This window comes from Herpailurus yagouaroundi, unplaced genomic scaffold, assembly GCF_014898765.1.
Source record: "Herpailurus yagouaroundi ecotype Mexico unplaced genomic scaffold, PumYag 182, whole genome shotgun sequence".
NCBI classification, from domain to species: domain Eukaryota; kingdom Metazoa; phylum Chordata; class Mammalia; order Carnivora; family Felidae; genus Herpailurus; species Herpailurus yagouaroundi.
Genome location: NW_024412413.1, coordinates 45,527,979 through 45,553,581, shown reverse-complemented (window position 1 = coordinate 45,553,581; position 25,603 = coordinate 45,527,979). Strand labels below are relative to the sequence as shown.

The 25,603-nt window shown below is 35.2% G+C and overlaps 1 protein-coding gene across 1 annotated transcript in view; it reads left to right on the top strand.

Moving 5' to 3' along the window:
• TRHDE (thyrotropin releasing hormone degrading enzyme) overlaps positions 1-25,603 on the top strand; it is a 387,000-nt gene that overhangs the window by 199,063 nt on the left and 162,334 nt on the right. Inside the window, exons 4-5 of the mRNA XM_040491410.1 lie at positions 4,572-4,726; positions 7,483-7,596. Of these exons, the coding sequence (XP_040347344.1) occupies positions 4,572-4,726; positions 7,483-7,596 (269 nt within the window). The remainder of the gene's footprint in view (positions 1-4,571; positions 4,727-7,482; positions 7,597-25,603) is intronic.

The following is a 25,603-nucleotide window of genomic DNA, read 5'->3' as shown; positions in this document are numbered from 1 at the left end:
CATGTAATGATAGTTCTTTTTATTGCTGAATGGAATTTTGTTGTATGGAGATACTACACTTTACCCATTCACCTGTTGATAGACATTTGATTTATTTCTAGTTTTTGGCTATTGGAATTAAAACTGTTAAGAACATTTGTGTATCACTGTGTGTATGGATATATGCTTCATGAAGGTATTCCTAAAATATCAATCTTTCACAATATAAAACTATATACAAATATAGAAATATTAAGATTCCTTAACTTACAAAGGTATAGAGCAGAGCAGGTATAAAGGTATAGAACAAAATCCAAGTTTCTTTGGTATTTTGTTATAAGGTTATTATGTGTATAGTAGCATCATCTAAATTTTTTAGATTTGCTTTTCTCCCCTTCTGCTATCCACAGACACAATTCCCTATGTCTATTATAAAACCTTTCTGTGTCTGAGAAGCTGCCTCCTGTTCCGGATCCTTCTGTGCCTTACTCTGTCCTCATTCACTTTTTCTGAGTCTAGCTCCATTTGCTTAAGAGTTCTTGTGTGGCTGTTGTATAGCCTCATTACCCATTATGACTTCTGTGCCCTCAGACCTCTGGAAACCAGTGGGAACCAGTTGCCTGTTTGGGTCACCAGTGCTGGCATCTTTGGCACCAACCTTTCACTGGCCCCTCACTGCACCCTCTTAACGCTGCTAGTTAGGCATTTGCTGTCTGATGACTGCCCCCTAAGCGTACCTTCCTCTTTATCACAAATCCTACACTCTGCATCTGGCTCATGTCTGGAGACCTCTTTCTATGCCATTTGAGCCAATCCAAATTCCAGGCTGTGGCCGGATATGCGCACTTACTTTTGGACACCTGACTACTCTCAACTCTTGGAGGACTCTAGCATATAGAAATGCCTCTGTTTTCAACAGGCGTTGTTCCAAAGGATCATTCATAAATCCACATGCTCCTTCAAGTAAATGACACCAGATGTGCTACTGTTATTGCCATTGCTGGTGGCAGAGCCGACACAGTGTTGTTTTTTTTTGCCTAGTTTGGTCATATTTAGGGAAGGTCTCATGTTAAAATCTTAAGTAGAAGATCTATTTGTTATGTGTTTGCGGTTTGTTCCTCTCCCTTACGTCCTTCAGCCTCACTGACCTTTCTGTTTATCCAATATATTCATCTCATTCCCTCCTTAGAACCCTTACGTTTGTTGTGTCTTAGAACACACTTCTACAAGTCTTTGGATAGCTGGCTTCTACATTCATTCACACCTCAGGTGAACTGTGATTTCTTTAGGAGGTTGGCCTTGACCATGCTACACTCAGCCCATCAGTCAATCACTGTCTTACTCTATTGCATTTTCTTTGTAGAGCTTAGCATTCACTGAATTTGTTTTGTTCATTTACTCTTTGTTAATTGACCTCCTCTTCCTGCACACACCCACATAAGTTCCATTAGAGCAGGGAGTAAGGAGCTTGAAGGACAGAACAGTTCTTGTATTGAGCAAAAGAGTTGTTGAATAAATACTTGTGTCAATGAATGCATAGAGTACCTCTGACTGCCTGTTGCAATCCTATTTGTCTTTGGATGTCCCACTCAAATGCTCTTTCAAGAACCTCTCCAACCAGACGTTTTTCTTTCTTTCACAGCACTTTTTATTCTCTGTTTCTCGGATTACGCTTTCATGTCTCCATTCTTAGATTAAAATGTAGTGGATACAGGGATCATATTGATTTATTTTAATACACATCTCAGACCTTAAGGACACAGCAAATTATGAGATGTTCATTGAAATGATGAATAAATACAATCAACTATATTATAAGACTGCTGACCATTTTATTCTTTTTCTTATTATGAAATATTTAAAGCATACTGAAAAGAAACAATAATATTATAAATAATATCTATGTACCTATCACTTGCTTTAAAAAACAATATTAAAACAGATTTGAAATCCCTTTTGTGGCCATCTGCAATACTGTGATTTATAAGAAATACGTATTTGGTTATCTGAATGATCAAAAATGTCTTTCTCATATATATTTGACATATATTTCTGAAATGTATTTAGTCTTCCTATAAGATTTTTGATTTAGTTTCCAAAACCCTTGGAATTTCCTAAGGGTTGAGAGTCTTTGTTATGTTAATACAAGTTAATGTTAGTGTCTTTGTTATGTTAGTGAGGTGAATTTTGAACCCTAAGGATGGGGGCTGGTCTCCAGTGGAGCCGACCCCAGGATGCTGGAGTGGAACTTTTAGCCCTACCCTTTAACCTCCTCCTGGGAGGGGAGAAGGGCTGGAGGGTGAGGTCCATTGCCAATGGCCAATGATTTGGTCAATTATGTCTATGTAACAAAGTCTCTGTAAAAACTCCAAGCGTTAGAGTTCAGATAGCTCCCTGGTAGTAATCAGGTAAAGATTTAGGGAGAATGTGCACTCTAAGAGGGCATGGAAGCTTCACACCCTTTTCTCATATCTTGCCCTATGCGTCACTTCCATCTGGTTGTTCCTGAGTTATATCCTTTTATAATAAACCAGTAGTCTAGTAAGTAAAAATGTTTCTCGGAGTTCTGTGTACCTCTCTAGCAAATTAATCAGACCTAAAGAAGTCATGGGAACCTCAGTCAGAAGTACAGGTGACAACCTGGGCTTGTGACTGGCATCTTAAGTGGGGAGGAAAGGACAGTCTTGTAGGACTACACCCTTCATTTGTGGAATCTGATGCTATCTCTGGGTAGATAGTGGCAGAACCGAGTTGAATTCTCATATATCCTGGGGTCCAAAATTGCTTGGTGGTGTGGGAATCCTCCTCAACCCCGGGTTGAAATGGGGTCCAGGAACCTAAAGACCATTCTGCAGACCCTTTTCCCCCTTTCTTTCCTGAAGCAATCATGATTCTGAATTCGGTGTTTATCATTCCTATATGTTTGTGATTGTATGTGCACTTTACCACTACTATCTGTCTGGGTATGTGTGTGCATGTGGGAGTGTCCGTTGACAACATATGGTATTCATTCTGCTTATTTTTAAGTAGTTTATGGTAAGGGTCATTCTACACCTTGTCTACTTGTCAACAAGTCTACTTGTTCCCTCAACATTATGTTTTTCAGATTATCCGAGTTGATCTATATAGTATAAGATCTAGTGGTAAGCTCGTTCATGTCAATTGCTATGTAGTATTCCTTTATATTAACTATTTTACAGTTTCTTTGTCCACTATCTTGGTGAAAGGCATTTAGTTTTCCCTTTTCACTCTTAAAAACAATACTGCAGCAAACATTCTTGAACCAATTTTTTTTTTCTTGACACCCTAGGGAGTTACTGTAGATTATTGGGAAGTAGAACTTTTGGGTCAGAGACTGAAAATATTGCATCATTCTGGTTAAAAGCAAGGCCCTGGAGTCAGGCTGCCTGGGTTCGAATCCTGACTCTGCCACTTGCTAGCTTTCCCAAGAAGCAGTGAGCACCAGCTATTTACAGCCCTTATGAGCATGCATACCCTACCTCTACCCCTGGCATCATGCAGTCAGCTTGGCTTAGGTCCCTTTGGCTCTGGTGGGTCCTGCTAGAACCAATTCCCAGCTGCCACTGCCTGCCCCTGGAGCCAGAACCCAGCAGGACTGTGGCTTCACATGCGATCACTGCTTTGCATTTCTGTACCATTTCTGATCCATGAAGAGATTTATTTTCAAGCCTGGAGATATTTTTTAGTTTTTTCTTTTAATATTTTATTTATCATTGCTGTGTGTTTGGAGCCGAGGGAGTACATCAAAGCATGAACTTATTGTGTCACCTTAACCAGAAGTTGATAATACCTCTACAGCCTTTTAAAACAAGCACACATCTTAGAATCATCTGATCATAGATCTTTGGAGCTGGAAGGGATTTTAGAGATAATGAAGGCCAATAACCTTATTTTATAGGTGAGGGAATTGGGGTCTCGAGAAATTAAGTGATTTACCGATGTCATAGATCTAGTTAATGGTGCACGGCAGGGCCAGAACCAAAGCCTGCGGGTTCCCTCACTAGTCCTTTTGCCACTACGCCCACTATTACAGTTTTCTCTATAAGCTATATTTGCATGTAAGATTTTATTTTTAACAGACTCAAAAAATAAAGGAGGATCTCAACAATTAGAACAATGACAGGCCACATTTTTAAACTGATCTAAGATGTTTTCTCTCAAAAAAAAAATTGGGGTAAGAGTAAGAGTCTAGTATTCACTGCATTGAGCTGAATGTATTTTCGTTGGAAGGCACGATGCCTTTTGACTCTGTAGATTTCTGCTGCATTTGGTTTCCTTGACTCCCTGAAACTTATTAGGATGGGCCCATCAATAATGGTGCCGATACTTCCAGCCTCCTCCAGCACTGGGTCTGAAAATGAACTGTGATGAATGGATATGGCCAGCATTTACGGTGATAGCCTATATTTCTGCTGTCATGTAGAAATGGCAGGTAGTTTAATTTAGAAAAAAAAATTACTGAGAAAGAGAAAATATTCCTTTTCATTAGGATTTCTGGACTTTTTTAGGATATGAATTTAGAATCCAGTGTGTTTGTTAAAGCCTTTGGAATTGTTTTATTCTATTTCTAGATCTTTTAGCTGTGCCTAAGCACCCGTACGCTGCTATGGAGAACTGGGGACTAAGTATTTTTGTGGAACAAAGAATACTGCTGGATCCCAGTGTTTCATCTATTTCTTATTTACTGGATGTCACCATGGTCATTGTTCATGAGATATGTCACCAGGTATGAGAAAAAGGATCAGGTGTAAGTATAATTGGAAACTATTGAGAATGCAGAACGATTTTCAGATACTTAGATGAGGAGCTAAATTATTTTCCTCCCAATTAAGTTTTAATTATATAGAGAGCACTGTGTAGTTGTTTTTGGATGATATGCCATTTTTCTCAGATGACAGCACACACCAAAGAAAACACACTGATCGTATTGAATAAACAACTGTCCTTCAGTTTAGTTGAGGAGTGAGATAGCACTGCCACCCAGAAGCCTCTTTGGAGACCCTACCCAGTCACAATTCCTTGTCAACCTTGCTTTATTTTCTTGTGATTATTGGTGTGTATACATGGTAAGTGCAGTAGTGGCAGTGATTTATTGCATTGCTGCAAGATGCAGCTGAGTTTTGTGTACGCGTCAAAATTTGCTTTTGCTGAAATCAATTTGTTATTCCCTTTTTCCCATCACACAGACACTTAGGAAGTCTTTCACTAACTCAGCCATACACTCTTTGTTCTCAAATGATTGATATTTTTTTGTCTTGGCATGTTTAGAAATTCATATGTAAATTAGCCAACTTTGTAGTGGAGCTGAGATAAAATTAATTTCATTTTGATTTTATGCACTTTCTTACAACAAGGGGAAGGTATTACAGGGATTTTGCAATGCTTATTTGAATCTTGATTCTAGTAAAAAAAAAAAAACAAATTGGAAATAAATGTTCATGCTAATAGAAAGCAATACCTGTCCTGGTAACTATAGATAGTTTTAAGTTAAAACACTAGAAATCTCATTGTGATACTGTATGGCTTCAATTTGTTATAACCTAAAATACTTTTTTTAAAAAGCTTGGAAAACTTAAGAAGGAACTATGTGGAAAATGCTGTCAGCAGAAGAAAGTGAACTTCTAAATGCTAATATGTGAACAATGACTTCATGATAAATTGGTCCAGACCATAGAACCATTTACCTCAATGCCAGCCTTTTGCAAATGAACCTGTAAGATGTTTGTACCTGTCATGTTGCCCAGGTTGGGCATGTGTTCCTTGCCTCAGAGATTTAAGGGGATCCATTGCACTGATAATCGGGGTTCCTCAACTGTGCTAAAGAGAATGGTTTCCAGTGAAATTTAATTCTTGGAGGCATAAGGGGTTTCCTTTTTGCACATTCCTAGAAAAAATTACTTATATAGTTCTGTTGAAATAAGAGCACATTGATGATGTTATCTTTGTTCCTAGAATTGGATTTCATTTATTCCACATTCTGAGTTACTTTCTTGTTATAGCTTAGTAGCGCCAGGCTATTTACATGAGGAAATGGACCAGAAGCCGGGAGAAACACAGAATTTCCACTATCATTACCAAATTATTTTCTACACTACCCTCTCTCCCCACCTATGTATTGTCACAATTCTTAAAACAGGCTTTCAATTTAGAGGAGAAATCTGCATTTTGATCAAGAATAAAAATTACTTTATGGTCATCAATTTATTCAATGTTATCTCTTATTTGTATTTCAATTAGAGATCCTCTTGAGTGACTGACACTTTATTATAATATTGAAACATTCAGTCACGAAGCTCTTTACTGGAGCTCCTCAAGCTGTACCCGATCTGATACCGTCTGCCTCCTCCTTCCGTTTCTTAAATATCTCATTCCCACTTAGGGTCTTCATACTAAGTGTTGCTTACACTTCTTCCGGAGGTTTTCTCGAGACTGGCTCATTCTTATCATTAAAATCTGAGCTCAAATGTCACCGGCTTGGAGAGAATATTTCTGCTTTTACAATCTAAAGTGGCTTCTCCCTGATTGCTATCACTTTATTAGGATCTGAAATTGTGTTGTTCATTCGCTTGTATATTTTTTATTTTGTGTCTTACCTCATCCCCCCGTCTCTACAGTAAAGCACCAGCCGCATGAGAAGGGACTTTTCTGATTTTTCATCATTCAATCCAGAGTCTTTAGGATAGTTCTGGGCATGTAACATTTTTGGTTCTGTTCTTAAGGAAAAAAAAAAAAAAAAAAGAATTTCTTTAACTTTTTGCTGACCTAAGCAAGGATTTCAGACTGACACATCACGATCTAACCAAAACAACAATTAAAAATGACAACACTATTTTTCATGACGGGATCTTAGAGATTTTTCTGGTCTGACCCCTTTATATCATAAGATCGTGGAGAGCGAAGTGTGAAGCATCATGAAAGACCTTAGCTCCTTCAATCAACCAGTGTCTTCTCTGAGTTGCCTATGCTACGGGAAGGCAATGCTTCAATACCTTCTGTGCTGAGTCACTCACTGCTTAAGGCAATACGTTCTGTCTTTGGCCATCTCATTCAGTTAGAGGGTCTCCTGTATTTTCAGCAGATGTCTACCAACCTGGATTTCCATCCATTAGTCCGAATGTCCTCGTAGGGCCACAGGATACAAGTCATTTCCTCTTCTACATGCTAGGCCTTCAAATATTTGAAAATAACAGTCATCAGTTTTTTCTCCTGAGTTCTTTCTTCTCCAGTTTAAATATTCTTTTTGTATTCTTTAATCCTTATATTTTTTGTTCTTCCATTAATGAATTTATAAAAAAACTAATGTCACCCAAGCAGTTGAATAAATCAATAACTACTCTTGCCAAAATACATTTTAAGATCGTAAGATCAATCGGGGAATGAATTCCAGTTATGGTAATCATAGTTTAATACACTTAATTTTAGGTAAAATAATTCTGGGATAAATTTGATTTTATATGATGCTCATTCATTTTTCAATTCCAGTGGTTTGGTGACCTCGTGACTCCTGTGTGGTGGGAAGATGTGTGGCTGAAGGAAGGTTTTGCTCACTACTTTGAATTTGTTGGTACGGACTACCTCTACCCTGGCTGGAACATGGTATGTGCATTTTTCTTTAGTTGTTTGGAATTCCTAGTGAAAGGTTGATCTGTTGTTACATTGGGCCTATATTATCATTAGGGGTAATTGAAAATACCATCTGAAAATCGAACGTCCACTAAAGAAAAAGTGACCAAAATTTAAATTTAAATTTAAATTAAATTTGAAGTATTCTAAAAGAGTTCTGTTTTGCTTATTAGAACTGAATAGAGTCTGACTGGTTATGTCTCACTGAACTGTGAGATCATGACCGGAGCCGAAGTCGGATGCTCAACTGACTGAGCCACCCGGGCGCCCCTACAGCTTTTCTTATTAGACATCTTTTAGATTGTTGCATTTGATAACAAAGGAAAATTATCCTTTAATATCAAGAAGGTAACAATAATTAACATGTAGTATTTTAAGTATGTAGAATATTTCAATACATAGAAAAATGAGACCTTACTATTTCTTCATTGTGATGAAAGCTTAGCTAAAATAATTGCTTATTTATTTGCTTATTTACAAAATACATTATGGTTATTTAAGATATAATACTTAAGATTAAATGACTTGCTAAGTCACTTGCTTCATTAACTTCATGAAGAGTTATGCACATTACACCTGTACTCTAAGAATATACCCATATGTCTGAACCTGAAGTAGGATTTGTTGTCCCTTAAATAGTAATGTTTCCAGAACATCCTAAAAGAAAAAGTGGAGGGAAGGTGTGGTTTTTATATATCTTTTAATATAAGGTTTTCATTCTGTATATGTTTTTATTGATCAGTAAGTGGCTATCTTATTTTTAAATGAAACCCAGGGTTTATGTTGTTTTGGAACTTGAATTTTAAATTTAGTTTAAGTGATACTGTGTAAAAGTTGCAAAGGACTAACATTCATTAACTTCCAGAAGCTCATATTTCACCCATGACGCAGCATTGGTGATAACACATATTTATTTGACACTGCTCTTTTTTGATGTTTAAATTATTAATAATAAGTGATTGTCTAATTATCTGCCATAAGTATGATTTGAGGAATATGTAAACCATGATGAAATATGAAGATGTCTATAAGTCTTTATATAACTTCTCTACCATAAATTTAATCAACTTCTGCCAAGTTAAAAAAAATCACATATCTCCCAGAGGAAATGTGATAATAGTAATACCATATCGATATGTTTTAATTATGTTCATGCAGTTTTGACCTTATTTTATAAAAGCAACATGGTTCATTTGATTAAATAATGAGATAATTTTACTTAGCCTTCTGTGTCTAGGTATGTATGCATATATGATACAATTTTAAGAATCTTACTTGAATGGTTTTATCATGACATTGAAAAAATTGAAAATGCTTTTAAAGGACTTTGTAGAAAAAGAATTATTTATTCTTTTAACAAATGTGATACTTTGAAATTGAAATGTTTAAGGATTTTGAAAATACTACCAAAATAGCCCTAAAATATCTTGTTTTTTAGTTGAGTTTCAATCAACTTTGTTTAAAATTTTCATTTAATTTTTATTATGCTGTGGATTGTTACTGATTTATAATTTCATTATGTTTCAATATTTAAAAAATGACCTCATTACAAGTGACATGCTACTCATATAGGTAAGCTTTCTTTTTTTAAAATTCATTCAGCTATCTATCATAAAATCCCTTCTATTCATCACTATGAAAAATGCATCTTGGATTAAAAAGTAATCAACAGAATTATACATGGGCTGAAACCTGACAGCTTTTGATGGCTTTAGCATGGCAATATATCCCAAGTTTCAATGTCTTTCTTTATACTGGATTTTGTCTGTGAGTAATTTTTTTTTGTATTCTTTCATCATTTTTGTCAGTTAAGTTATAAATGTAGGCCTTCTAGAGAACATATTTATAAGAGGTATTGAAAATGAGTATCAGGTATAAATAACCCATCTGGGACTTTGTCCTTAATAGAATATAGACCATGAACTAGAAGTATAAAAACTTGGGATGGTAAGATACAAGATTTTATTTCTTATAAATCCATATTTTATAATTAAGAGACGGGAATTAGGGGCGCATGGGTGGCTTAGTGGGTTAAACATCCGTCTTTGGCTCAGGTCATGATCTCACAGCTCCTGAGTTCGAGCTCCGCATCAGGGTGTGTGTTGATAGCTAAGAGCCCAGAGCCTGCTTTAGACTCTGTGTCTCCCCCTCTCTCTGCCCCTCCCCTGCTCACGCTCTGTCTCTGTCTCTCTTAAAAAATAAATAAACATTAAAAAAAATTAAAAAACATTAAAAAAAGAGACAGGTATTAATGATGACATAAATACAGTGATATAGAAAGCTCACCTTATTAAACTAAGAAATGAAAGAAGAAACTCCATTACAATTAATTGGGCAAAAGGGAGGAGGAACGGGTCTTATTATAATGTCTCTTTATTATTCAGATTGTAAAGATTATAAATACTTTCTGATCTTTAATTGCTTTTGCTATTTAGTAGCTTTATTTAGTTTATAGAGTATCTCAAAATCCCAATTCAAAAAGCCTATGAGAAGAAACTACAAATAAATTCCTCCTCCATATATCATTAATATCTTCTTTGAAAACAAAATTTTAAGAATAAATTAGCCCTATAGATAAGAGGATATTAAGTGACTTAAAGGCTGTGCCAGCACTATTTTTCATAATGGCATCAGCAAGATTGGAAGAAATACTAGAAAGAAAAAGAGTGACGGCTGTGTCAGCAGTAACTCATACTATTGTGATATGCACAAAAGCTTACCTAGGAGTGCAAAGCTTGGGCTTTACTACAGCTTAGCCTAAAATAGAAAAATCAGAAGTCAGGCTAGTGTTAGGAGTAAAGAAATTCAGGAAGCTGACCTCTTTTGTCTCTAATCTCAAAAATGGTGCTTTTATCATTTTTAGACACCAGGTCTCATCAAGCACTGAAATACAATTTCAGTTTGCTAGGGTGATTGCTACGACAATATACCTTCAATGGAATATCAATAAAGAAACTGAGAATTACATAATCTTGTTAAGGAAGTTCTTGTTCTGATTTAGGCCAGTATACCTAAATTAGCGTGCTTAATTGTTAGTAAAATCTTAGTGAGAGAAAGAGAGAAAGAGAGAGACAGAGAGAGGAGAGTGTTCAGAGCCAGTTCCTGATACAAAAGTAATCAGTTTTTATATTAGAAACACTACATGGAATAAAAACTATTATTATAGTTTTGTTCCCAACAAACTAATCAAGTTTACCATTTTATAGATGTGGGCCTTTGATGTGAGATCAGGGGAATGGATTGGAAAGGGGAAATTCAGATTCCAGGAAAAGTGTTTCACTTCTCTGACTCTTATCATTTGAAAAATGCGGCAATTGTTCTGACTTATCAGGCTCACAGAATTTTTGTGAAGATAAAATATCTTGCAAGGTCTTTGAAATGTATGAGCCACTATACAAATGTGAGTAGGCATCATGTACCTAGAAAATAAATGCTCCATTAGAAAAGTGCATTGATTTTATGTATAGATGCCCTAACATTTCCGATCCCAGTCATCTATTTTGACACCCTAGATTCATAACAATTATGTATAGATTACGAAATAATTTTTATAATCTTTGTATCTGGACTCAGTCTCACCAAATCAATTCTTATCCATACTGGCAGCGTGGATTATTCTATAGGAACGTAAGCCTTATATAATGTTTCATTCATTAAACGGAAGTGTCAAGATCATCAGAAGCAACTTCTTCAGCTCAGGGCTAAGGATACATTTCAGGGGCAGCAGGTAGTCTTTTTGCTTGATGCTATTTCATCAAAGTTGGCTGTTAGTGACAACATTATTGGAGGGATCAAGTTACAGTATGATATTGATGGTAGTCACATTAAATTTTACTATGTTTCCTGGAAATGAAGAAACGGGAAGACTCTTTCAATGTAACACAGTTACTGTTCTTCAATAATTCTCGATCACTTTAATTTGAAAAAGTCTTTGATAATGAGTTTTAGTACAAGAAAAGGATGCATAGTAAAATGCTACCATGAAGACTCCTTATTTTACAGACCTGGTGCTGATGCAGGCAAAATCGTATCTCCTGTGCATATTGCTTAATTTTTCATTATAGCTTGTATCTATATTGTAGGCATGTCCTTTAGTTTCCTGCATATAACATTGTAAGGATGTGCTGTTATAATGAGAATTATTAAACATGAGTTTATGTTCTTTTATTAAATGAATTGGGATTCTCTGGAGCTTCACACAGCAATAACTTTGTACGCTGATAAAGTCTGCATTCTGGGAATTCTCCCTAAATTTTTATGAGGACACATACCTGGGCATAAAGATAACTATTAATGGAGAATCATGCAACTAAACTTCATTATACTCAATACTAAAGATATCTCAAAATGTATTGCCCAAAACCTTCAAAAGTGTTCTCAATTGTCTCTATCATGGGCAGGACTAAAATAGTAAAAATGAATTCTGCCATTAGACTCAGTATCATTTTACTGTGCTCCAACAAAAATTGCTTGCTAAAGTTAACAGGCATTGCAATAGAATTATCTTCACTTTTTAAATTGTTTTATTTTTACTCAAAAAGATGTTGAGACAATCACTGATGAACTGAAAATGCTTTTTTTTCAGTTTAAATGTAAGGATATACTGCTTCATCATTCTAAATAATAACATACACTCTACTATTCAGAGAGGGGAAATAGAAAGGCAGAGAGAAAACATTTTGATTTTGCTTAACATTTTATTTGTTCAGCTCTTCATTTCTCAAGTCTGTAGGGAAAAATACTTTTGCATGCTTTTCAAATTAGTTAATATATGTTTCAACAGTAGTTTGTATATTAGTACTATACTTCATCAATATCAAAATATATTTTCCCAGGAGAGCTATGGGTTCAGAGATAGATCACTTGGGAATTAAATATTTATTTTAGAATCTTATTTTATAAATACCGAATGCCAAATAAATGTACACACACACACACACACACACACACACATATTCATGATTTTCCATATAGTTGTGTTTATCTTTTATGATCAAAATCCACATATAATATTCTACTCCTGCGAAGTCAGTAAGTTAGATGATCCAATTGTTTTCAACTAGTCTATGATGTATCTTTTTTCAAATGACTAACACATGTTGCATGTGAAAAATTTAATGGCTTCTTATGGCTAGTTCCATGGGGTTGTGGTCTTTTTGATCCTGTTCAGTAGCTTAGCAGTGACATTTACATTGAAAGACTAGAAGGAAAGTGAAAGTAGTGTCTACCTGGGTCTCTTGGGGGACCACAGCCTTCAAAATGAACCACTTCTCCTGCTTTCCTTTTACTCTTCCATTCTTCCCCTTTCTGCAAGCAATTTATCTCTCTGCTGAAAACATAGACTTTTGGTTTTAAAGAATAAAAACTAGTCTTTTTTCTAATTTGAGTATAAGTGGGGAACTATAGCCCTCTCTTCTGGGAGAAAGGGTTGCTTTTTCCTTAGCATTAGTGATCAGAACAGTTTGGGGCATTGGTGGAAAATAGGCCTATAATGAAGAAACAAAGTATGCAGAGCAGGTAAGAGCTGAAATGAGAATAGTAGTGGATGCCATTGAAGGGAAGGGTCTCATACGCCATATCTGAACTCTGAGTAAATGTAGGAGTTCTAATGGGTATATTCCCAGTGCATTGAGGATTAGACTAACACTCAACTAGTGTACAAATTGGGTTTATCCTAAGAGGATGTCAGTGTTAAGAAGCAGGCCAGAGATTTGGATTCTAACTGGGTGGTGACTGAAGAGATCCTAAGAATTTCTAGCAGGAACAACAGTGAAAACAGGAACTGCACCTGTTATACTAACATGGTAAAATAGCTCCCACTAAGGCTACTACAATAACAAATTGTGTTTACATTTTCTCTCATTTTAGGACTAATTCTGTGCTTTATATGAAATATCTTAATGATGGGCTAGTAGCCCCGTTAAGGTTATCTCTTCACAAAAAGAATGAAAGACCGAACAGCCATTTGTTGATTGTTAAAATACATTAACTGATTTAGAAGTTTTATGGCACAAATGCATTTGTGAAGATAAAACTACAGCTGAAGAGTAGAGAATACATTCGTGCTTTTGTTTTATTTACACCTGTGGTTCTTGTATAAGAATCTAGACTTTGGCTACACAATTGTTAGGGAAATGGAAGCTTTTGAAGAGCTTGCTATCAAGGTGTGTTACGTTTCAGAAAATGTAAATCTGCTTCATTTACTGCTTCTAATAGAAGACCAACTTCTATTTAGAACTGTATCTTTAGGAAGGGAAAACAAACAACCATAATTCTTTAGTTTTCATATATACTCACATATACTTCTATATATTCAGGTATGTATCTGGGAGGTTTTCCTTTTTTAAAAAAATTTTTTTTAATGTTTATTTTTGAGAGAGAGGGAGAGAGAGAGACAGAGAGAGAGGGAGAGAGAGAGAGAAACTGAGCACAAGTAGGAGAGGGGCAGAGAGAGAGAGAGAGAGGGAGACACAGAATCTGAAGCAGGCTCCAGACTCTGAGCTGTCAGCACAGAGCCTGACACAGGGCTCAAACCCATGAACTGTGAGATCATGACCTGAGCCAAAGTCAGATGCTTAACTGACTGAGCCACCCAGGTGCCCCAGTCTGGGAGGTTTTCCTAGTCACATTACCTCACATTTTTTTCCCATATGAATTTAAAAATTTTTAAACAAAGCTGCAAATGGAAAGCTCATATATGTTCTTAAAGAATGGATTTTCTTTAAAGCAAAGTCATTTTGTTCAGAAAGACACTGAGGGCTTCAGGTTTTGTATATTTTAAACTTAGAAATAAAAGATAAATGAGCATTCCCTTTGGAATAAAGTATTTCTTCTGAAGACTATGTTCAGGTTGGCATGGTGTCAGATCTTTCTACATATCCATAGGAATTTCAAAAGCAACCAATAAATTGATAGGATTAGAACTTTCTAAGAGGAAAATTCTTCTGAACCTGGAGCCTAACAATAATACAAGGCCATCCTTTTTCATATCTAGAAATATTGCAGGGAAAATCATTCTCTTCTCAAGTAAGAGTAGTTTGTAAGCAAAATACTCCTACTTACTAAAACTTGTCAGGTGTCACTTGATAAACCAAAAAATTGATAATGCCGAAAATTTATATACCAAAATGATTAAATGTTCTTCTGTCATTGTTCACAAATATACATTATTTATGATAGCAGATTATACCACTTTTAATCTGTACTTTTTACCACCAATAGTAAAAGTGTTTATCTCCCTACGATATATGAATTGTTCAACAGTTGATATCATGCGGCCTTTTCCCAGATATGTTAAAAAGAATTTGCTTTGCAAAATTCTCTAACACAAATGTGACCAAAAGTGAAGGCTGGGGACTAAGAGAGCAACCAAAAAATAATTTATTAATTTTCTAATTGTTAATCATCTTTAACCAGGCAGCTATATGTTTTCAAAGACATTAGAACACAACTTATTTCTAAGCAAGGAGTGACTGTCTCAGTCCATAACACTTTATGAGACACTTTTTCTTTTTTCCTTTTCATCAAGGTTACTTTAACACTGTTCAGATGTTACTAGACAAGAACATGAGAAATGAAAATAGTGAGTTCAAGTGATCTGAATTAAAAAATGTAAAAGGGCTTCCGGTAAAGAAAAAACCAAAAAATAAAAAAAGGTAATAAGATAGTTTGAGGTTGTTGAAGAGTTTGCCTCAATTATACCATTAACACTTATAATAATAAAGACTTAGGTAGCATTTCCTGTGTAGGATTAAATACTTTACACATAAGAATTCACTGTGAAATAGAGTAAGACATTCTGCTAGGTGTCTTGAGAGTATACATCTTTGTTAGCATTTTTCCTAAAAGTCTAAAGAGTGTGGTAACGGATAGACCATCATGCAGTGCACCACTCAGACAGTTCCTCTCAACCGTGACTCCAAAAACATGATTTGGGATAGAATATGTTTTGGCATTGAGCTGAATAATCTCTACAGATCTACCATTACAAATTGAAGAAAGCCCCTTCTGAAACTATTTATATCTTTGGCTTTTTATCTTTCCCTCAGATTGATGAAATAGAATTCTTTCCAGTGGTTGGAGTGTCATCTTTTATCATATTTGTGTTTTATTTATCTTTTTTTAATGTTTATTTTTGATAGAGAGAGAGAGGCAGACTGCAAGTGGGGAAGCGGCAGAGAGAGAGAGGGAGGGACAGAATTGGAAGCAGGCTCCAGACTCTGAGCTGTCAGCACAGAGCCCAACACAGGGCTCAAACCCATGAACAGTGAGAGCATGACCTGAGCCGAAGTCGGACGCTTAACCGACTGAGCCACCAAGGTGCCCTGAGTGTTCTATTTATCTTAAAAATTAAGATATGTGGAATGCTTTCTTTACCTACTTTAGATACACCTGTGTCCAATTAATTCCTTTAATCATTTTATTTTCTACTCTCCAGATTTTATTTACAGTCCAGTGATGCCTTTCTTGAGTGCTGTTAATGATGTACCAGCTCAATAATTTTATATAAACTACTTTGATGGATTGCTGCCACTTGTTTGCCATTATTCAGTCATACATTTCATACATATTGTTTATTAATTAATTAAAAGAATTATCAAGCACTTAAAATGAGGCCTTTGTTTTGCTAACTTCTATGGAACAAGCCTCATGGTATTATTAGCATGGTGCTGCTATCAGATTCTTGTGTACACAGTATGCCATCTTTCGTGTAATGATTTCAGTTAGTAGGTGTGGATAAATTTAGGATTTTTTTGGCACTTAGTTGACCAATCATGCTTCTGTCAGAAGTGCTGTGTTTATGGAATAGCTCAAAAACACAGCTCCGTAACCTCAATGGGACTGTTCATGGTCATAGATACATTTGGAAAATAAAATTTAACACAGTCTTAGAGGATTAGCTAAATGATGGAACGATAAGAACACTTAGCTACCTATTATTATTTTTATATACATGGCCCAAACATGTTCTCTAATAGTTAATTAGACTTATCTGATTATGATAGCCATTTATTTTCATTTAGATTTTGAGTATCTTTCTGTTCAGTCAAGTTCTTCTTTGAGTCCTGTCCCTTCTGTAAGCTTTATAAGTTTGCTTGGAAGACAGGTACTTTATAGAGAAGAATTCTCTTCTTTTGGTTGTAGTGTGGTGGTATGGTGGTATGGTATTTTCATTTAAATATTATTTATTTCCTGGGGTGCCTGGGTGGCTCATTTGTTTAAGTGTCTGACTTGAGTCAGGTCATGATCTCATGGTTCGTGAGTTCAAGCCCCGCATGGGGCTTTCTGCTGTCAGCACAGAGCCTGCATCAGATTCTCTCTCTCTCTCTTTCTTCTTTATCACAAAAATAAACAAATATTTCAAAATAAATAAGTAAACATTATTTATTTCCCAAGTTGTCTGATTAAAGATAAGATTAGGTCAAGTGCTCCATCAGGGAAGATTTGGTATTAGTTATATTCTCTTCCTAACTACCCACACGAATGGTCCAATTTGAAGAATCTTAAACATAATACACTATTGCAGATGACTTATTAAAAATAAAAACTCTTTAAATAAAGCTTTGGCTTAGTTTTAAGATAATAAGGAGGTTTCTTGGAATTGTTGGCTTCTTTTGAGAGCTGACAAGCCATATCATTTTCCAGGCTTGAAAATAATTTGGCTTCTCACAACAAAACAACATTTTTCTATTTGTTGCTAAACATTTTGCTGACATTTTTGGGCCCTTCATTGACAAAATATTTCAAGGGATTAATCTATCTTGACTTATTCATGTTTCACTATTTAACAAACATTTATTGGATACTCACTTTTTTTTTTGCTAGTTTCTCTACTAGAGACAGGGAATGCACTGATGAGTGTGAAATATCAAATCCTTATAGATCTCTTTTACCAATTTAGTTAAGTTTTTTTCGTCAGAGTAATGTTACTTTACAGTTTCCTAGAATGAGGTTCACTTCCTTGTTTCTACCTATTCCATGGATTAAATTTTTGACTCTTGATGCTTTACTAGTTGTGTGATCTTGTTTCTTTCTTCATCTTCAAAATGTGTATGAAATACCTGTGCTGTTGTTGTCACAGGAAAGTTTCAAGAATAAAAAAAAATGTCATTTTTACTATCATTTTCACCAATATTATTGTTACTCTTAGCTACTTAAGTGTAATGATAATACCTTTATGGTCCAAAAATTATCTTCTCGGGGGAATATTGTGAATCCAATATTAAAAAATAGTAATTACCAGAGGGGAGGTGGGTAGGGGGATGGATGAAATAGGTGATGGGGGTGAGAGAGGGCACATGTCGTCATGAGCACAAGGTGATGTATGGAAGTGTTGAATCACTGTAATGTACACCTGAAATTAATATTACACTGTATGTTAACTAGCTGGAATTAAAATTAAAACTTTAAAAAAGAAAAAAAAATAAACTTCTGTGTAGAATCAGAAACCAAACCAAAGCTATAGGGAAGCCTGCGAGTAGACATGTGCACCCTTGTGTGCTAGTGCATTTGTAGATGTGTGATTTGGTGCATGTCTACACCATGGCTATTGTGGAAATTAGCCACACAATCTCAGCATTGGCCTTAGTGGCTGATGGAAGTGTGTGAATAACATTCTAGGTCAGATCAACATTTGCTACTGTTAAGCAAAGATGATAAGTCTGATTTTCTTGGCTGTAGCTAGACTCAAGAACAGAATTTCCATCTGCGTCTACCTCAGTCCTTATTGAATATACTTAAATAGAGTCTCCATTAATTTTGTAAGAATCTCATCACTAGGTTAACGCTGATGGTTGGTCCAGCAATGAGGTCTGAGTAATGCCCATAATTTATCTCTCTGGTTATACCAGAAGCAGTATTTTATGCCCATTGGGTTTTAGCTGAGTTTGAGAATGGTTTCCAGTGGAGTGCATACAAACAGTTGCTCTATTATTTCCCCTAATTCTGGCGAACGTGATGTATTGGCTAAGAGCATGGACTCTACAGCCAAATTGGCCAGGTTCAGTACCTAGTGCTTTTTTTAAAATTAAAACATGTTTTAAAATGTTTATTTTTGAGATGGAGACAGAGACAGAGCATGAGCAGGGGAGAGGTAGAGAGAGAGGGAGACACAGAATCCGAAGCAGGTTCCAGGCTCTGAGCTGTCAGCACAGAGTCCGACTTGGGGCTGGAACCCACTAACCACAAGATTGTAACCTGAGCCGAAGTCGGATGATCAATCTACTGAGCTACCCAGGCACCCCTCAATACCCAGTTCTTAGGCAAACTTGGGCAAGCCAGTGGACTTTCTATAAAATGAGGATCACAATAGAGTCATTAGTTGTTTTTAATAATAATACCAAAAAATTAGTAGGAGAAAAGAAATTGCCTTCACAAAATACTTTTGAATACATCTATTCCATTTCTGAATGATGCTAGAATGCTAATATTTTAATATTTTTGCACTTTATAAATGAATTGCTAGTTCAGATTTTGCATTCTGAATGGTGAAAATGTTTTTACAAATATCACAATCAAAGTATAAATATTATAGTAGCTTACTTTGAGATCTGGGAATAAATATGGAATTTTCTGAATTGGTAAACTTTCTGAGCCATAAATACCATATGTCTTGAGTTGTTATGGGTTATTAAATCTTTGAAATTTGAAAAAAGTAATACTTTTCATTTTCATCTAAAATACAGACTTCTTTGATCTGGCATCAAATATAAAGTTTTATCAAGCTAGGTTATTTGATGAACTGACCATTTATACCACTAAATGCTGAAATTAAAGTACAAAAATGTGTAATAAATTTCACTCATCAAATTAATAAGAATTTTATTACAGAATTAAGGTCATTTGAATTATTATTTAGTTCACAAATTAAAATAACATAAAATGAATTAGCCACTTGGTAACCATGTTAATAACTTTAGGCAGTGATTGGTTTATCCTTGGAATTCTTCCAGACTGAATGGTATAAGAAAGTTTTCATTAGAATTTAAACAGAAAGTGATTCTGTTTAAGATGATTAGTCAGTGTGCATTTAAAAGATATTCTGAATTACATTTTATCAATCAAATATTATAGTGCCTTGATTAGCGTATTTTTAATGTGTCTGCAAAATATTACAGAGTCCTTGTGATAGATGCGAGAAACAAATGTGTGGGTATCAGAGAAGATTGGCAAATTTGATTTTACTGAAATGTCTGATCAGCATGTCAAAAAAAAATTAGGCATGGAGATAGAGAAAAACATTCTTACTGCCAAAATAGAGAGAAGGTTATGGAAAAAGTTAAAGAAGCTATTGTCTGTCAGAAGTTTAAAGTCTAGGGAAAGGATCCTAAAATGACATGTGAAAGAGCAGGGAATTAGTTCATGTTAACTAACAAAGGACAGGAAGTAAATCTCCCTTAGTAAACAATATGCTTCATCAGGTTAGAGACTGTTTATTTTGCCATCATTTCTCAGGATTTAACCCCAAGTATAGCATCTATGAGGTGTTCAATAATAAAAGTCTGGTCAAATTTAACAAAAAAATTATGAAGTGAAGGTCAACAGACCAATTGTGAAAGATTATAACAGTTTCTATATCTATATTAGGAACTCATTCATTGAATTAAAAATGATATTGAGATTTAAAATATATGAGGGACTCCTGGGTGGCTTAGTGGGTTAAGCTTCCAACTCGATTTTGGTTCAGGTCACCACATTATGGTTCATGGGATCAAACCTACTGTCCAGCTCTGTGCTGTCAGCATGGAGCCTGCTTGGGACTCTCTCTCTTCCTCTCTCTCTGCCCTTCCCTCTCTCTCTCTCTCTCTCTCCCTCTCTCTCTCTCTCTCTCTCAATAAATAAATAATAAAACATTAAAAAAGTAAAATATATTAAACTGCATTGGATCAGTGTTTGAAGGAAAATAGAGGGAAAGGTGTCAAGAAATCCTAAAAAAGTGAATGGGAGCTAAACGGTATGAACATTTTAAGAGGGTTATATGAAGCATATGGCATATGGTTATTATTCACAGTGATTTTTTGGGCTGCTAGAATTGGAATGAGCTATGTAATTAGACAACCTGTTCATAATTATTATTGTGATTGACATTATTTGAAGTACATCTTGATTGTTCCATAAGACCCAGGATTATCATAATTAATGAAAACATGAGTGCCTAATTGATGATACCTTCTGCCATATCAATACTGCTCTCCTTTTAAGGTTCTTGAGTAAGTCTGCAGAAGGTTCATAATTTAGTTGTATATAAGGCGATAGCACATTTTGTGTTTCATCTTAGCATTTTCCCTTAGCTGTGCCACATTTTGGATGATATGAGACATGACACATTCAACTTGGACATTACAAACAAAACATAAGGCAGCTGAAGGATATAGTCATGGAAGAGACAATTTAACCCACTTTCTCTGTGTTAGTCACGTTTGAGAGTATAGCAGTTCATGGAAACCTGTGCAGGGGGTTATTTGGGGCTATGAGAGGCTTATAAAGTCATTGGAGACAGGCTTATAGGAATATGATTGCTTTTTTAGTTGATGCACTGAATTAGGCATCTTAGAGCATTTGTGGCTTGGTGGGGGATGAAATGTGGTTGATAGGTAAAAGAAATAAGAGCATACAGAACGCATTTTAGTTACTTATTATAAAGCTTGTGTGAAATCCCAGAATAATGTTATATCAATAGTAAGCTGCCTGGATTATTATGTTTATGTACCATTTTCTGTTTAAGGTTATGTAAACAAATACAGAAGTAAAAATTTCAGTATAGTGCTTATTTCATTGTAGGCATTAAAGTGATTATTTTAAAAATTATTCTTCAATGCCTACTATATAGTGTGTTTACACAAGTTTGATTTTTAATAGAGATAATCACTTTAACAAGCTGCACATGAAAATGATTATTAACATCTTTGGCATGTGTATTTTAAACATGAAATTGTAAAATGTTAATTTTTAAGGTACATCCCTAAAGGGAAGCAACATTTATTTTCAATACCTTTTTAGTTTTATTTTCTCTATCTATATGATTTAGGTGTCTACGAAATGTTAGCCTATTGGCTAAATAATGGCATAATATTGCACAAGTACATTGCACAAGTAACTTTCAACTGAGTAAAGCTTGAAATACTTTTGGACATTTTATAACTTTAAAAAAGTAGGATGACAATATAAAATTACAGAGTAAAATTATTTTAATATTTTAGGAAACTTGGAACCCAAATAATTTCTAATTTTTACAAAAATGGCATCGTGTTGTTTACAAAGATGATAATTGCAAAGTTACAGAGATAGTATATTACATAACACCTGATTAATGTTGTCTCTCAATATGTTTACTTCTCTTGGTTGAATTCCTGATCATATTCTTCGGTTTTAACCTTCGCCATGGTTTGAATGAATCACCAAGAACAAGACTGAAAATACCAAACCGTGCAATGCTGTGCATAGCTACATAGTTTGTTCTAGTCTTGTGTAGCAAGAAACTCAGATTAATAATGCTTTACTTGGCATTTTGTTTAACCTATGAGTTCTTAAAAGTCTTCATCTCATGGTAGAATATATATCCAGAGGGATAGAACATGACACAGTATCCTTATTTCTTCTTATTGATAGATCAAGTGAGGTGGAATCGATGTGGTCATAGACACTGAAAGCATTTCTACCCATAACTTTATTTCTATTCTCTACTCCCATAGTACTTTATTTATGCAACCAATACTCAACCCATCAGATGATATTAATGATTTGTACACTTGTCTGTCTTCCTTATTGTAATGGGAATTGCTTGGAGGCAGGAGTTGGGTCGCAACTGTGTTTCTCTCCCCAACCTCTAAAGGGACGTCACATGTACAAAGCAAACTAATATTGTGAACATTAGATATTGGAATAAGACACTAATTTAAACAAATGAAAATACTGAAAAAGGAAATATTTGTGTCTATTTGGTTATCTATACATGCATCCTCATACATGTCTATGTAGGTATTTGTCTGTATTGATGTCTAAATCTACATTTAATTCATACATCTTGGAATTCCCAAATAAATGCCTTGTTGATCATCATTGATTGTCACAAAATTGAACTAGATTTTAGAGAAATAATTGGTACAGTATCTTGTGATCACAAAGATAATGCCCCATATATGTGTCCTTTATGCATAATTATTCAATATCATCCTATTTTTGTTTCTGGTTGCTCCTCACCCCTAGTCCTCTTTCCACCATTTATTCATAATCTCTCTCAATGTGCATATGATGATGTCACTTTCCAATTTTAGCTTCCTAACCTGATATAGAGGATCCTTGATGAATATGTTCTTGTCAATCTCTCTGTGAAAATTGCTAGTCATTTACCTCATTTTCCTTCCTGCCTTCTCTCACAGAAAATTCTGTACTCTCCCAAACAAGCCATTAAATCTCCATGACTTTTCCAAGATACTCCTTTCTGTCCAAAATGCCCTTTTCTGTTGTCTCCGTCTAGAAAACTCAAATCATCCTTAAGGACTCAACACGGACTTCGGTTCAGAGGCTTTTCCTGCTTTCTCCCCCGGCAGAACAAATCACAGCCTTCTTTGTATAGGCACACCTTATCCTGAACCTACTTCCACTTTTACATACAGCAAATGGTTTTTTAATATTTGTTTTCATCTTTGTCTCTCTTTTTACTACTAGAAAATCGTTGAAGGTCGAATCCATGCCTTTGTATCTTTTTTATCTTCAGAACCAGGCATACCATCTGGGATATAGCAGGTGCTCAATAAATATTTGTAGAACAAATTCTCTTATTTAATCTTCACAACCACATATGTTTACAAATGAAGGTGCTGAAGTCTAAAAATACTGAGTAACTTGCTCAAGGTCACCCAGCTAGCGAATGATAAATGTATTACTTCTGGTGTGGGACACTTTCATTAACTTTGTAGCAGTGTGCCTGTCTTTTCTCCTAGGAACGCCAAAGAGCCATTTGGGTTTACATCCATCCTCCTGGAAAATTGAGTCCTTGTGGCTGCTCTTATACAACCCACTTCTGCCCTGAGAACTGTTTTTCCTGCTCTTTTCATGCCTATGAGCACCTCACCACTGCTTCAACTGGTTCAGGCTTCACTCTCATCTTAGTCTGGTTTGATGTGTTTGACTTTCTTTCATCTTGATTCAGATTGTTCTCTGATTTTTTTTTTCTTTCCTGGTGCCAGAGTCAAAGTGTCCGCCTTATATTGCTTTTTACTGAAATTACTAAGACTTCCTGTAGAAACTTGCTGTCATCCTTACCTTTCAATAAGTACTTCCTGTTTTCCCACTCATCACCATGCCGGTGGCTGGACCATGGTTAGATCAGGCATATTCACTGTTACCCCTTTAGAATTTGGCATGTCTGGGCAGAAGCCTTTTTGAGATGTTAAGGAATATAATTTGTCAAGTATATCTAACACTGTGATAAAAATTCTTAATAACTCCCTTTACATATATTACTAGATACTGGTCTATGAAATGCTAATATTGTAGGAAATAATAAAAAAAGAGAAGATTCCTTCTGAGATTTTATTTATATTTTCATGCAAACTATAATTTATTGCCAAAAGATGTTTAGCACTTTCTCCTCAGACCCAGGCCTTTTCCTTCAAGTTGCCTGTAGCATATTGCTCTTTGGATGTTCGCTGTCATATTACTTGCAACGTGTCACAAAGTGATCTTTTTAGCTTGCACTACAAAAACAAACTTTATTCCACTACTCCATTTCTTTCAGTAGCTTCCCCCCACCCTTTAAAAATTCCATCAAGTCTAAAAGCTATGTAGTTATCTCTTAATACTTCGTCTCCATCATCCACTAAGGGGACCAGGGCATCAAGGCATCAATGTTGGTTGATTTTTCATTCAAAATATCTCTCAGATACCACATCCCTTCAGCAGCACCTTGTTCTAATACATCATCACCACATCAGCTCTGAGTACAATAGCCACTTTCTGCCTCCCGTCTCTGCAGACCTCAAGCCACCCTGTATACCACAGATAAGTTAATTTTCCGAGGACACTACTTTTATTATGTTATTATGCCTGCTACTGCCTATTTATTAAGACCAAACTCTTCCACCTGGTAACAGGATTCAAACATTGTAGCTGTTTTTCATGTTTTCTCTGCCTGGATTTGCCCTTTTTTTAAAAGCTGCTTCCCCCATTCATCTAAGTAACCCTTCATCCCTCAACTACCCACTTTAATGTCACTTCCTCTGTGAAGCCTTTTCTGAACTAATTAATCATTTCATCCTTTGTGTTTTATAACATCCATCATATTATAATCCAGTTAGCTGTTTATCTGTCTTTCTGTTACACTTTTGAGTTCTTTAAGGTTAGAAACTAAGTTTGAGTCATATATTTCTTCCCCAGACACAGCATAATATCTGGCATAGAGTAGGAATTTAATACATATTTGTTAAATGAATGAATGAGCAAAATAATGGAAGTTTTCTTCTTTTCCCATGTCATTCTCTGTTTATTCACATTTTCTTTACCTATCTGAAAAACCTTTGCACTGTTCTCCAAAAATTCAAAGGTAATATGTTTTTGAAAACAGTTCAATAGAAAATGATACATTCAATATTATTTGAACTGTTTAAATGTAGACATGTAAAAACTCCAAGAAGGGTCTATATTAGACTGATAGGATTTATTCTTATTATTAACATTAAACTCATTTACACAGATTTTATAGTTTCATGTTTTACCTTATTGTGCTGCTTTTTGAAAGTGGTAAATTAGTTTGCCATGGTGACCTTAATATATGAACTAGAATAAAAGCTATCTGTTAACTATGCACCATAAATATACTATTCTCTACACACACACACACACACACACACACAAACAATTTTAAAACTCCTTCAAGGATCAGACAAATTCTACTTCTTCCATTAAACTTTGCATAAATAATTCCATTTTACAGTATTTTTTTTCCTTCAAATTTCCTTTGGCATTTCTAGTCTGTAAGAGA